General features: G+C 37.3%; 1 protein-coding gene across 1 annotated transcript in view; it reads right to left on the reverse strand.

Annotated features, from left to right (window-relative positions):
* The window catches only part of tns3.2 (tensin 3, tandem duplicate 2), a 47,984-nt gene that overhangs the window by 7,761 nt on the left and 24,639 nt on the right, over positions 1–15,584 (reverse strand). The window contains exons 14-18 of the mRNA XM_081378693.1: positions 13,484–13,587; positions 13,195–13,324; positions 11,371–11,451; positions 707–863; positions 32–390 (exon numbers count right to left, since the gene is read on the reverse strand). Coding sequence (XP_081234819.1) covers positions 32–390; positions 707–863; positions 11,371–11,451; positions 13,195–13,324; positions 13,484–13,587 — 831 coding nt within the window. The remainder of the gene's footprint in view (positions 1–31; positions 391–706; positions 864–11,370; positions 11,452–13,194; positions 13,325–13,483; positions 13,588–15,584) is intronic.

The raw sequence follows: 15,584 nt of genomic DNA on the forward strand, positions 1-15,584 counted from the left end.
GTGTGCGCTTGCAGACAGTCACGCTGCTCACCTGGACTCGGTGTAGATCTTGCAGGCGAGGAGTTGTGACTGGCATAGGACGTGCTGACGGCACTCCTGCTGAGAGGGAAACTCAACATGGTCTCCGAGCCCTCCGTCTCACGTCTCTTCAGGGGCAGATGTGGAGGTAGAGCCACATCCAGACCCAGAGCCTCAAGACCCTCCACAGCCTCCAGCAGGCTGCTCTCCAGTCCTCCCACATCCAGAGAGGAGGTCAGGCTGCGGGGAGGTCCTCGAGGGGAGCTGTGGGAGTTGGGTGCCGAGAGGGTGAGGGGTGGGGAGGGTTGGGGTGTGTAGTGACTCAAGGGGGTGCTGGATCCACCCTCTAACCAGCAATGAGCTGGAGTGGGGCTGCAAGGAGAAGAGAACACAGCACAGGGTTATCTCTTACATATCATGTACATGGACAAACACACCACCCACTACCATCACACCATTATAATGTACAGTATGAAAAATGGATATTCATTTTGAGATGGTTTAAGATTCCATTTAACAGCATGAATACATTTCTAGCATTTTTAAAATAATAACTTTTAGTGAGTAATCTAAATGTGATTTGGGAAATGAACATGCACAATTAAATATCCAATATTATCAATAACCAATATTGTACTGACATTTAAAGCATTCCTATTGGTTGCTGTTGTTGATTGACAGTCATTACCTGTCTGTGTTGACCAATGGGCTGGGGGTGGAGATAGAGTGCATGGATCCAAACATCCTCTGACAGGAGGCGGGACTTCCTGTGACATCAGAGTGGAAAAGCTCTCCATCGGATGACATAGATGTGTGCGTCATGCTGTCGACGTATCCTCTTGACTCTTTAAACAAAAAACAAAAAAAAAGGATTTTAAAGACCTGAACACAATTCCAAGACCAAGAGCGCGCACACACACAGGGTTTTCATGTTTTATGGGGACTCTCCATAGGCATAATCATTTTTATACTGTACAAACTGTATATTCTATCCCCTTACACCAACCATCACATAGTATTGCAATCTTTCTGTCCCCATAACATAGGGTATACTTGAAACAAACACTCACACACACCTTCACCCAGTTTCTTCTAGAAGATTCCATTCAGTATGAGAAATGTATTATTGCACGCCCACAAAATATTTGAAGACCTGCGCTGTGCAACCTGCTACTAGTTGCCAAATCCAGGTAATAAATCAAGTGGTATTATTGGATAGATCATTGTATGGGAGCTGGGATTGTGGGTTTGGCAGAAGCCCATACACACGCATTCTTCAGATTGCGCACATAACAAACCACAGGGGAGGGACCCTGGAGGAATTTCTCTCTGTTTGTCTCCTGCTCCCTCCCTCTCTGTCTGGAAACTGGCTGGATATAATCAAATTAATTTTGTGGTAAATCCTCTTTGACCTTACCTGTAATTAAATATGAACAAAATAATAATAATGAGAATTTAGATTCAAGAAGCAGTTAGCAGAATCAAAATGAAAAGAATATAAAGAAGCAGATGAAATAGAGCATTTTGTGTAGTTTCATCTGTAGTATTGACGCTCAACATTAATACTTGTGCATTCATATTTTTTTATACCCATTGCTCCCAGAGAAATGACTAGATTCAGCATGTATGTGTTCAAAACTTCAATCATAACCACAGCAATCAGAAGTTAAGTTTTCTTATAACAGCCGTTTATTAAAAATTGCATCTTGTGATGGTCTTGTAAGCATTAGTTAGAAAATGAAGTGTATTTTCACTATGAAATTTTCAGCTATCATGGAATTTCATTTTATTTCTATTTTTTAAAATTTAAAGGGATACTCCACCGTTTTTTCATATTAAACTGTTATTCCCTTAAAGGAGAACTTGGTAACTTTTTTAACTTAATAAAACTGTCTAGAAATCATTTGGATGGTTAAACAACCTGTTCTGGTGATATTGGTGACTTTCCCCGCTCCCCCCAGCGTTCCCAGGCGGAAAACCAACCTTGCAACTTGGGGACTACCATCCCGGCAAGATAGAAATTGCAAGTCTCGTGAGAAGCGAGAACGAGCGCGAAACACGAATTGCTTTACGGCAATTCGACATAAACACACACGCATATGAGTATTACCATTACCCACCTCGGTAGACATAGCTTCACACGATATAGTTGGCTTGCTCCGATCAAAACAAACGCACATGAGCAGCGGTAGAGAGGGGGAGGAGGCCACCGCAAGTGAGTTTTTTACGACTGTGTAGTGAAATATACGCCCCCCACAGCTGTAGGACGAGCTCGTGGGGAAAACATGCGACAAAAAAAGGGAAAATCAGCAAACAAGTGACTAGAGTTCGCTAGAGTTGCCGAGTTCTCCTTTAACTAAGACGAGTTGATACATACCTCTCTCGTCTCAGTGTGTGCACTCAATCGCTCTGGCGCAGCGACACTTTGATAGCACTTAGCTTAGCCCAGTTCATTCATTAGGGACCAAACAGAGATGAAGTTAGAAGCGACCAAACACCTCCACGTTTTCCTTATTTAAATACGGTTACACGAGTAGTTACACAACCAAGTATGGTGACAAAATAAAACGTGGCGCTTTTCTAAGCGGGTAAAAAGGATAACTATAAAGTATGGCGGAATAGCACTTGGGAGCACTTCAACTCGGCGCAGTAAAAAGTCACGTTGATTCTAATGACAGAAGTGAGAGGGAGAGGTTTTTTCAGGAGTGACTTTTTACTGTGCAGAGTCGAAGTGCTCCCAACTTCAAGTGCTATTCCGCCATACATTATAGTTATACTTTTTCCCGCTTAGAAAAGCGCCACGTTTTATTTTGTGTCACCATACTTGGTCGTGTAACTACTTGTTTGGTTCATAATGAATGAACTACTAGGCTAAGCTAAGCGCTATCAAAGTGTTGCCACGCACCAGAGCGATTGAGTGCATGCACTGAGACGAGAGGTATGTATCAACTCGTCTTAGTTAAGGGAATAACATAGTTTAATTTGAAAAAAAACGGTGGAATGTTCCTTTAAGTTTAGCATTTTCTGGAAAGAAATATAACTATTATATATATTTTTTATACATATTTTTTTATAGTATATAAAAAAAATATACTATAAAATATACTATTTTTTTATAATATATATTTTTAGCAGATATCAAAATAAAAATACCAAAAAACTACAACCATTATACAAATTATAATTTACTGTTGCTAAAAAAAAATATAATAAAAAAAAAATACTTATCTTGTGAATGGGCCAGTAAAATTGGGCTTGCAGAAAAAAATCCTTATTGGGGGGTCTTATTTTTTAATTTCAAGATCCAAGAAAACTCAACAAATCTACAGTAGTCAACATTGTGGATCAAAAAAGTTTTTTCAAGTGGATCAAAAAAGTTCATCAAAGTTGTCTTAAGACAAGAGGTTTTGATCCACTTCAAATTTTGGAGATTCATAAAATTATCTTCAAAGATGAGGTAAAAAACTAACAAAAAACGAGCAGTTCATGAGATGGAAAACTTACAATCGTGAAAAAAAAAATATGGCAGAGCTTATTGGTCCTTGAGGTAATACTTTATGTAACTCAAAAGAGAAGCAGAGCTTATGTTTAGCAAATTTACCCAACAGTTCCAAGCAAGAATCCATTCCATAATTACACAGAATGCCGTTAGCTACAGACTTATATGTTGGATTCCCCATGAATGTTTTCTTTCAACAGACATACCAATCAAACATGTACCGAAGCTTCATGCTAGCTTCTCCTTCAGCCATGACCGCACCCCTAACCACATCATATGACAGGTTGTCAAGGAGATGCTGTCTTTGAAAATGTAACCAAGAATACATAAACACATAAACAAATACACAAACAACATCTGGAGGCAGAAGAGTCCCAAGCGTTCCCAAAATAGACATTGTGACCCACCGCGAAAACCCCAAAACTCATTCCCAAGACGCAGGGATCCCAAAATTGCTTCCCAGAGATTCATCTGGTCTGCTTGACCCTGATGAAAACTGGTCACCAGCACATGTGTTCTGGATGGGGTGCTGGTTTCTTGGTGTCCCACCAGGCTTCATAACAAGCTTAACCAGCAAGGCTTCCTTTATCAATCAACTTTAGCTGGAAGAACCATTTCAACCTGCCTCCTAGTTCATTTTTCCAATTGGAAAGCATATATATAGTGGTCCACCTGCAAGATCAGCACAAAACCAGCCTGGACTTGCATGAAAAGTACAGAAAATGGATTAAAATGAAGCAGAAAGGCATCCCAACATGACTCTCCCGAAAGCGGACGACATCAACAGATGTCAGGGTCACATGAGGATTGCACCATCCGGTGGGCCAAGAGGTCAATGATCTGTTGAACTACACCGGTCCTTCAAAGAGAAGAGAAAAGAAGATCTGGATGACCCTTCCAGAAAGAAGAAAGAGGTCTGAGGGTCTAAAATGAAGCAGCACTGAATTTAAGACATCAGACGTCACAGTTCTGCATAGAGAAGATCACTTATACTTTAAGGCTCAAAACATACCAAAATGTATGTGTGTGCAGATGCTTCTAGCTATTCATGCTTTCAAAACCCAAGTTCGGAGACCAGCTCAGTACTCTGGGATGAAAGGAGAGGGTACAACATGTCATCACAAAAAGAGCCAAACAATTCACAAATGACCCCCACATGCCTCTTACTCAAAGAAAGCGTCTCGTTAAATATTAGATGCAGTATTATTTTAATATATTTTCTTTAATATTATTATTTTTAATGTAATTATTAAAATAATAAATTAATTTAATATTAATGCTGTCTTTTATTTTATTATGTAATTATTTAAGGCAATATTTAATATTAGATGCTTTAGCATTTTTGATATTATATATTTTTGATTAAATTATTTAAGGGCCGCGTTTCATAGATGCTATAATTGGTCACCATTTCTTTAAAGTTGTTCACCATTTGAATCATTTTTAGCTTTTTTGCAGTTCACTTAATTAGTAATGTGACAAATTAATTACAACTCAGACGATACAAAACATTTTCATTAATTGAAATAACATAAACATTAACTGAATTTATTTTTTTTACAAATAAAAATAAAAATAAAAAAAACAATAAACTTACTTTATTTCGGCTAATTGAGGCAACATTTCTCATTTTAATTTCATTTTAGTTTATTTAGTTGTACTACAATAACTAAAATCAAATAAAGTAACTATAATAATATTAAAAACGACAAAAACACACCACGAAATTACTAAAACTTTAACTAAAATTAAAACGAAACCAGAAAAATAAAATCTAATATTAATATTACAAAAACTTTAAAGATACAGCAATGATACTAAAATAACACTGAAAAGTACTAATATTCCATGTAATCTCCAAATGAATGAAAAGAGTATAAGAGAAAAAAAAAAAAGCATCAGACTGTTTAACATAAAATGCAGTCATGCTGAAATTATAAGCCTTATCAATATTAGCATGTCATATCAGCATCTTACAGTTGGGAGTTGGGAATTTGGTTGGCAAATGAAAGAGAAGGGCGATAAAAGTGTGTCTAAGCGTGTTTGTGTGTATGTCTGTTCTTTCAGGATTAAATCTCCCGCATGCCAGTGAGACAAAGGACGACTTCAGTTTTACGGACTTAACAAACTCGCCATTCAAAGGAGGAATGCACGCACACACACGCAGTGAGCCAAGTTGAAAAATGTCCAGCTGTTGTGATCAAAGCTGCAAAAGCTGAACTAGATAGAGAATGTGTGGAGGGGAAAAATAAAAAGAGAGAGAGAATCCAATACAGGAGAATTAAATACTTTCCAGTCTAAGGCATTACTTCAGCTCTATGATACATGGTCTTAAATATGTCTGTAATAAGATTTAGCTCTTATTTGAGCTTTATATGTGACACCTGGGCTTCTTGCCTTCATGACCACATGCACATGATTTCTTTGCTGTATTAAAGACTCGTCCACTAGACATTCTGCACAACAGCGTCAAAACACGCAGACCAAAAATAACACTTTTTCACTGCGTAGGTATTCAGCACATTAAAATAGCTAAGGAGGGTTTCAGTCCATTTGTGGTCTTAATATGGCAATATACACACTCAACACATGCAATCAATCAATCCAACAGCTGGAGGATTGAACTAACAGCCATTCATTTGTGACTCACAATAAAATAACCTAAATGGATGTGACAAGAAAAGCATTCGGAGATCTGCTGAACTAGTTGTGTGAATCCAAAAGGTCCCTTTCTAACATAAATCACATTATTTGACAATAATATGCTTTGGACATGACATAAATCTTTTGTTTTCTGACATTTATACGAATGAACTAATGTTCAGTTGCCGCTTTAAATCTTTATATAATCAACTTGGGGGTTTAAGTTATTTCAACTTAAATTACATTCAACTGACTTTTTTTTCTTATTTTGATGAGTTAAAGCAGAGTAAAAACATTATGTTGTCAATTTATTGATCTCACGACTTTTTACAGTGTTATTTTATAACATAAATAAAAGAAAGTTTAATGTTATATAATATATTGGTTTTAATATTCAATTATTATTTTTATTTATATTAATAATTTTAGATTGTAAGGTAAAGTATTTAATATTATATGCTGTATTATTTGTATATTTTATAAGCTAAAATAAAGGAAAAGAATATTTAACATTAGATGTTTTTTATTATTTTATAATGCATTTTTTAAGGGAAAGCATTTAATATTAGGTTCTGTATTAATTTTTATAAGTTTATTGTTTTTATAACATTACTGAAAGGAAATTTAAATATTTCTGCTATATTTAAATATTAAATATTTTTGTAATTATTTAAGGGAAAGTATTTTAGATCTTTTACATTTTTTATTTAATTATGTAATGGAGGTGTCAAATTGTAGATACTATAACTGGCCACCATTTCTTTTAGTTTCCTCACCATTTTTATCCGCTTTTTTATCACATTTGTAACTTTTGTGACATAAGTACAGTTTACTGATAATGCTGCGGTTTATGCAGTATTTGAAATGTTTTGTTGCTCCATTCAGTGTTGCTATGTAAGCCTTTCTTCCTATTCTTTGCCAAATTGTGCCATATAGTAAAAGAACAGTAATAAACAAACCAAAATGTTTGCTTTGATAATTTGGTTGCATGCTTTTCATTCTCAAGCTCTAATTAAATGAATTTCAGTTCAAACTGACCCGATTACATAACACATTCTTTCCTCGTCCACATTCATTTGGACACAGGCCCACACAAAACTGTCTTTTGTCCAGAGACAGAGAGAAGAATAGTGTCCACTGTCTCCACTCCATCTCCATCAAAGTGCTCACTACTACACACATCCACTCACGACAAGAGCACCACATCCATCTCTTTTTGTTTTAGTACCTCCCACGGTTGCTTGATAAATCTCCTAGGCCTGATGAGAAAGTGGCAAAGCTTAAATCACCAATATGAGGTAAATTACAGGACAAGTCAAGTGTAAATGAGCTTTAGAAAAGAGTGAAAGCAAGATGTTTTCCACAAAACACCCCACTGGTAAAGTAGTGCTCTGCTGTTTGTGAGAAAGCACACGAGGAATGCCAAACACTGACAGAACCAACAAAATATAGGGTAGTCCGAGCACAAATATTGGGGCTTTAAATGTGTTTGTCTTCATCAGTAAAGTTTTTGCAATGCAAATAACTAATAAAGGTCTTCAGACATAGTGTCCAAGGGCCAGCTGAAACAGGAAACACTCACATACAAACAAACTAAAAGTGCACAAACCGTGCTTACACTTATGTAACACACACACACACACACACACACACACACACACACACACACACACACACACACACACACACACACACACACACACACACACACACACACACACACACGCTCGTCAAACTTCAAATGAAAACCACTGGCCTTTTTTTTTGCCATCTCAGCAGTTTGATGCACAAAATCAAGCATGCACTGTGAACACATTAAATTGAATTTTTTCAAATCAGTATTTGTGTCTCGTTGTCCAGGAAAAATATCTAAACATCCTCAAAACAAGATCAATTCAAGGTCATTTGGTCATTTTGATGGTTATTTTTTTTATATTTTTACCCAGGTGCTGAGTATTGGCAGATTTATTTCATTTGTTAAGCATCCACTTTTGATTGCATTTAATAATATACGATGAAACGAGAAATCTGTTTTGCTTGATAAAGATACTTTCTCATAAATACAATTTCCATAAAAGAGTTGATATTTACATATTTTTACTATAAAGACCTATATAGTATTAAAAAAAATATTTCCAGTGTACTAAAGATGTAATAAAAAAATTAGAGAAGGGATGAGATGGGAAGAGAAGAGAAGAGAAAAGAAGAGAAAGTCTTCTCCATAGTGAGGGGGATGTTCACACATAGACTTCATGCCGACAAGAAGACAATTCAAGTCTGCCAGAGATGGATACAGCAAATGGCTGAGGTATTAGCATACAAAGACACAGTCAAATGCACACAGGCACAAACACCCACACACACACAAATGCAAGCACGAGTCAAAAAGTTGGGTCAAAATGACAAAATCTTTTCCTGCATACCTAGAGAAGCAGTCATGCTGAAGTGTTCCTCATAAGAGCTAATCATCCACAGAAGATTAGCTGGACTTGCCGGCCACTGCTGCACGCTTACTTTGTTTCCCAGTGTCACTCTTTCATGGCCCCAGTCTGTAACGTTGCCTGCTTTGTCACTTATTCCACCTCACATTAGATCTCTCTCTCTCTCTCTCTCGTGCTGTCCGCTTCCCGGCACAATCACTGACCATGGGCTGCACGTCACACAGTTGCTGTTCTGTCCAACTCTGTCCCCTTCCTCTCTCCTTCTCTCTACTCATTTGTGTCTAGCCTGAATGAAGTCATTGAGATTTTGGAATTCTGTTAAACCCCAGATGGAAAACTACTTCACGTCATTCTTCCAGCGGGACTGGTTGACTGACTCCAGCCTTGAGGAGGGAGGGAAGGGGGAGGGATGTAGGAAAGGAAGAGGGAGGGAGGGAGGACGACTGCCTCCAACTGGCATGAGGCAGAAAGGCAGTGAAAGACCCCCATGGTTTCATTAGCATATGAGTTCATGAGTGCTCTCCTGCCTTTGATAGGCCATTCAAGCATTGTTCTCCGCAGACTCTCACAGTCTGTTTCACCTAACCAAACGGCAGCGCTGGGGTCAGGGGTGAGGACGTCCTTTTATGGACTCCCTTATGTTCTACAGCGCACAACATCTGCTTCTATGCAAAACAGTCATTTTCCTCATCTGTATTTTGGGCTTGTTTTGGAGTAAAAACATGCAAGCATCCTTATCTTTACATGACAAAGACAACGTGTAGTATGACTTTGCTCCAAATTTCACTCATTTAAATATCGATCTAACTTAATTTAATGAGGTTTTATGATCAAATCAAACTGAACAAAAGCTATGGAATCAAAATAAACTTAAAGTGTTAGTCATTTGAGAGTAAAATTAAGTCTGTACTTCAAAACGTGGGGATTACAAGAATAATGTTTAGGATTTTGAAATGTGATGATCTTAAATCATAGACAAAATTCCCAGCTAAATTTAACTTTATATTTAAATTCAATTGCTAAGGAGAAAATTCATATTTAGATTGTTGTTATGAAAAAATACTTTTCCTGTTTCCCCTTTATCAGACTGTAGCGTACCTTATGTGACCTCAGCCACTGTAGCACATAAATCCATTTAAAGGGGCAGTGCTTTTTCCTTCCTCCCCCCTCAAAAGTCTGTGTAAATATTTGCATTTGTCTGTCAGTGAGAGTTTGACTGTAAGAGCTTCTATTTTCTCCTGTTTATTTAGACACTTAAACATAGATGGGCTGAAGTTACATAACCTTCGAATCTTCCCACATCAGGAAATTAAAATATACAACATCCTCCGTCCTCTGGGCCAACTCGCTGAAGGCCGGATGTGCTGAACATTGTATAATGAAACTAATTTATTTTATTATCACTGTTTTTATTATTTTCATGTAAAATACAAAGGAATCTTGTAATGACCAAAATTGGACTCTGACTCTGATTATTATATAAAGTTATATATAATTATATATTTATATATTATATTATGATATTATGATTATATATTATTTAATTGTAAAAACATTTAATGCTATGACTTCAGTCTGTAGCTGAGAATTTATGTCTATCTATCAATGTTATTTATACAGTAAAAAAGTCAAATGTATCGTATAAAAAGACAAAAATCCACAAATAAAATAGCCTTTTTGGATCTGTGAGGTATGTTATAATATAATATGACAATGCGGTCTCCATTGCTCTTGCAATCTATCTTTATTCCCATGTTTTCCTGTGCCTCCTCATTAAGATTTAATCAGGCAATAGTATTTCCCTCATTAAAATCTACATAACTGACTGATGAACAGTGTTATTTGAATCTTAGTCTGGGTTTTTGCGAAAGTGATTATGTTTTCGACTATGATTAATATTTATCTTTGTTTTTTTGTTGTTGTTTTTTTTTGCATTATTTTAACAAAATGGAGTTGGCTGGTAAAAAAAAAAAAAGAGAGAGAGAGAGAGAGAGAGAGCTTCCTTTCATTTTTACATTTATGCTACGGTATGTCTAAAACTGAGTTCACATTTCGCCATCAGACGCTTGGCTCAAGTATGTGTCATGAATTATTTATTTTTTTGTGCTAATTAGTTGCTCGACAAAGGGCAGTTGTTTCACAGTGAAAAAAGAAACGGATGAGACAGAACAACAACAACAAGCTACTGGAGATAGCAAGAACAACAGGCGATAAACAAAGTATTGTGTGAGGGGGTTGAGAGATAGCTGTAACATTTTTATCAAAACTTCTGGAGATAAATAATGCAAAACAATAGACAAGGATGAAATTTTCTAGTGCATGTGTCGAGAGCATCTGTGTTTGTGCACAATATGAAATGGAATGTACTTTAAAAGGCTGTGTGTTTACATGTATACATACTGTTCGCGTCAAAACTGAAGTATAATTTGGGGTTAATTCTAAGCGCCCAGTTCCAAGTTCCCAAAGCACTGAATGGCCAGGTTTACAGGAAGTATGCATCCTGACCCAGAGGGCCACTTCCTGTAGCAGAGCTATTTTGAGCAGCACAGATATTGTGACAGCAGCAAGACAAACTTTGCTACAGGGGACCGCTTTTAAAGGTCAAATTTGTGCAAAATACAGTTGAATTATTTCCTTGAATGGATTGACTGAAGACATACACAAAAATATATTCGCACACATTCTCATCCTCTCATGTAGATGCAGACATAATTTTGCTAAAGTAAAAGGAAGTAGCATAAGGATGTAGCCACTATGGTAGCTGATTACCTTGCCACATTGGAGAGCTCATGTGGTGTCTACTGGTTTGAGAACCAGGTCTTGAAGGGATGAAGTCATGTGCACTCTTCACTGTGAGGAGAAAGTGACATTTGAGCACATTAAGTAGTGTTGTGCCACAGGGTTCTATCCTTGGACCAATTTTATTTTCATTGTATATATGTCCATTAGGCAAAAATTTTCATAAATACAACATTTTGTATCATTTATATGTTGATGATACACAACTATTATTTCACTCGATCCAAGTGGGTCTCAATTTTGTTTACAAGTACATTGCTTTGGTGAGGAGAAAGCCTGGTTGCCAGTCATTTTCTCCATCTTAACCCTAATAAGACAGAGTGTGTTGTTTTTGGATCTCTTTCTGCCATCAAGGAGACCAAGTAGGCTAGCCTCTATTTCGTCAAGCGTTTCTGATTGTGTTAAGAACCTGGGTTTTATTCTAGACACTTGCATTAGTACTTCATAAGCAGGTTACCAGTGTTGTTAAGGCTGGCTTCTACCGACTTATCTCCATATTGAAATCGATTTGTACTACTACATACACGGATACCGTAATTTATGCATTTGTCTAATCACATATTGTTTCATTTGCTAGATACAGGTATTTCTCAGTGCCAATTAACCCATCATGACCTTTTGGTTTTTCAACAAAATGCTAGAAGATTGAGATCATCTAACTAGACGGTGCTCCTTGTTCATCAAAAGGGTGATATGGCTTTTTCTGTTGTTGCTCCCTGATTGTGGAATTCTGAGAATACTGTTAAATTACCTTAAAAGGTATTACTTTAGTACTATACAATACTTTTTATTTTTACTACGTCAGACTTCGTACTTCCGCTCAATTTCAGTTCGCTTCTGTACTCAGTCTGAGATAGCGACCTATCTCCCAGTTTTCCTCCGGCCTGAAAACAGCCGGCCAATCAACGAACAGAGGGCAGGCTGAGAGCCGTGACGTAGACGCTGATTGTACTGTGGATGCGTAGATTTACTTCACATAATCTGCAAAAGTCGTTCACAGCCATGTTCACTCCGGTATTTCGCTCGATGGTTTTGTTTTCGCATCATACATGTGTTTACAGTGGAAGTTCGATCATGCGGCTGAGCCGGCGCATAACACACGTCATAACCAAACGTTATGTGATTGGCTTACGGGTAACCAATGATTGTAAACAAGCGTGCCGCACAAGCCCTGAAAAGTGAAGCCAAAACGTCTCGATCGCCCCCCGGTGACTGGTCCTAGTATAGGTCATAAGCCCCTCCTCCCCGTGTTATTCAACGGGACGCGAGACCGTTTTTATCACGCTGATGTAAGTTCAAGTGTCTGTTTCAAAAATAAGTTGGATTTTTAGTTAGCTATGTGATGCGGTGGTGTAACGTCATGATTGACAGCTGTGATTGACAGGTTCTCCGAGCGAAGTAGTCACTGAAGCACCAACGGACATTTTTTTCGGGATCTCCGGAGGACTGAGGAGATTGTATTTACTTTATTTTAACAAGCCTCTTGTCGTACTGCAATCAATTTTTTAAAAAGTGTGCAGAATGCACTTTCCCTGCGAGAGTGAGGGCGGAGCATTGATTTCGCGGCTTTACTTCCTGCTCACTACTGCGCAGGTCTGGTCCCGAAATCGCTACTGCGCAGACTCAAGTTCCAATATGTCAGCGCCATATCGGGACTCTGGCGGCTTCAGTTCTCATCAATGGAAGAGAGCAAAGCGGCGTCGTCCATCTTTTTTTACAGTCTACGATTGTAAACTTCAGACAAGCCCAACTTCAAACTCACATAACAAACATTAAACACTGTGTCAGCCTTACCATATGGAGAGGGGGGTGTCACAGGAAATGCCGGTGTGGGCGGAACTTGATCAAGCCCCACCCACAATGGGCTGTCAACCCCTGGAGGGTGGTCACCAAAGTCAACAGTGTCAGTGTGATATAGACCTCTCTGGAACAGAAAAAAACACACAAGGCATTGTTGTAGGAATGTTCCGGGTTCAACACAAGTTTAACTTGTAAAGGGTTGGTGAGCGATTCAATTGCACTAGTTTTGAGGCTATACACTTATGAAGTAATTGTGCAGGTATAAATATGTGTGTATTTATACCAGAGATGGTGTGTCAAAGGAGAATCTGTTCTGGATTTGATTAACACCCGCACTCCGCAGCACAGAGTATTCAGAGACATCACTGAGCTGTTTCTGTCTCCAACCTAAAGAGAGAGAGAGAGAGAGAGAGAGAGAGAGAGAGAGAGAGAGAGAGAGAGAGAGAGAGAGAGAGAGAGAGAGAAAGAGAGAAAGAGAGAAAGAGAGAAAGAGAGAGAGAGAGAGAGAGAGAGAGAGAGAGAGAGAGAGAGAGAGAATGAGTTATTTAGTAGGCATTCACAACTGATTTTCACTGAATGGCAGTTCACATTTGACTGTGACCAGTCATTCAGAATTCTCACTCTTATTCATAATTTTCTAACAGCATCAAACAAAGTTAATGCGTTTCATACAGCATGACCTAAAATAGAATGTTCTTATACAATGCTTGTTTTGATAAGATCCATGAGGAGAAGCCATTTACGTCAGGGCTGTAAGAAAATACATTCCACAATAAATAAATTAACAAATAAACATTAATTATAGATACATGAAAATGTAATAAATACAAATAAATAAATAAATAAATATTAAATAAGCAAATAATCATGAAATAAGTATTAAATTAATATTAAATAATTATTAATATAAAATAAATAAATTTAAATAAATTTAAATAAACAGGTAAATGCATACATACATGAGATTTTTAGTATTCAAAATAAACGGATATATACAGTATTGGTGTTTAAATTAAACAAATATGCAAAACGGAAGTATTTTCAAACAGTTTCCATCATAAATTGTATTATCACATAACAGTATGACCAAAATGTTTTTCATAATGTCTTTTTTAGTTTCTGTATTTTACTTTAATAGCAGCACCAAATGAAAAAGATGCATGAAAAAGAAAACAAAATGAATCATTTTCTCTAGAATTGTTTGAAATCCAGAGTGAATCTTGAGCTTCAGTGGAAGCAAAAAAATCTGACTGTATGTACAAAGACTCATATTATCAATAACACGAATTTGCTTATTTGATAAGTGACAGAGTCTTAAAAATCCCGATTCATTTTACATAACATTTCTTGGTTATCTAATCTTTTTAATCCTAAACTTTGATTATTTTCAGGTTTAAAAAAAAAAACTACTTTGGATCCCAGTATTTCATAATGACTATAAAACATGGTAATAATTGATTACAAATGGCCAACAGTACAGGCTCTGTTAACTATCACTTTAAAAATCCTCAAGACTCGATGGGGAAAGACAACATGTTTTGTGTGTCAGGAGACACTCACTTCAAAAGCATTCCTCAGCCCTTACACATGTGTATTCAAACACACACACACACACACACACACACACACACACACACACACACACACACACACACACACACACACACACACACACACACACACACACACACACCACAGGGCATATATCTAGTGACATACTATAGTAATAATAACACTCTGCATAGATTTCTGTTCAACAGGATGAATTCACCACTCAACTAAAGGACTCCATTCCAGGTGCCAGAGCTACTCTGACATGGGCTGATCCTGCTGAAAGGATCTTCTAAAAGAATAGACAGGAGACACTTGCAAGGCAGGGGACACACTTCAAAAGCAACAAGACCCGTTCAGTCTACTGAGGTCAAAGAAGCCAGAGTATTGAGTTAATGTGGAGACTACATCACAGATGTGTTTCGTAAAGAGCAGCAGTCAATATAACATTATTAGGAAGTCACTAAATAGTTGTCAATGGCGGTGTTAATACACCACTAGAAATGTGATTATGTCAAATTTTAAAGAAAAAAGCAGCTCAGAGGTCACATTTGCAAGATGCAAGTACTCCATTCTAGACCTGGATGTTTATACATTCAAACACAGTCACACTTACACACACACATACTCACTGAAATGAAAGGCAGGACTTTATTTTCTTTAGAAAACCTGTCAGGAGCTACACATAGAGAACCATTGTATGTTACTTGTGGGCATTTATTAACATAATTTAGGCCAGTGCCAATAGAAACCTCAATGGAAACATCAGCTCAAAGTCACTAGACTGCAGGCTCAGAAATCAACCAGTGAACAAGACAAAAATGCCACTGAAA

This window comes from Scardinius erythrophthalmus (assembly GCF_964197995.2).
Source record: "Scardinius erythrophthalmus genome assembly, chromosome: 11".
Taxonomy (NCBI): domain Eukaryota; kingdom Metazoa; phylum Chordata; class Actinopteri; order Cypriniformes; family Leuciscidae; genus Scardinius; species Scardinius erythrophthalmus.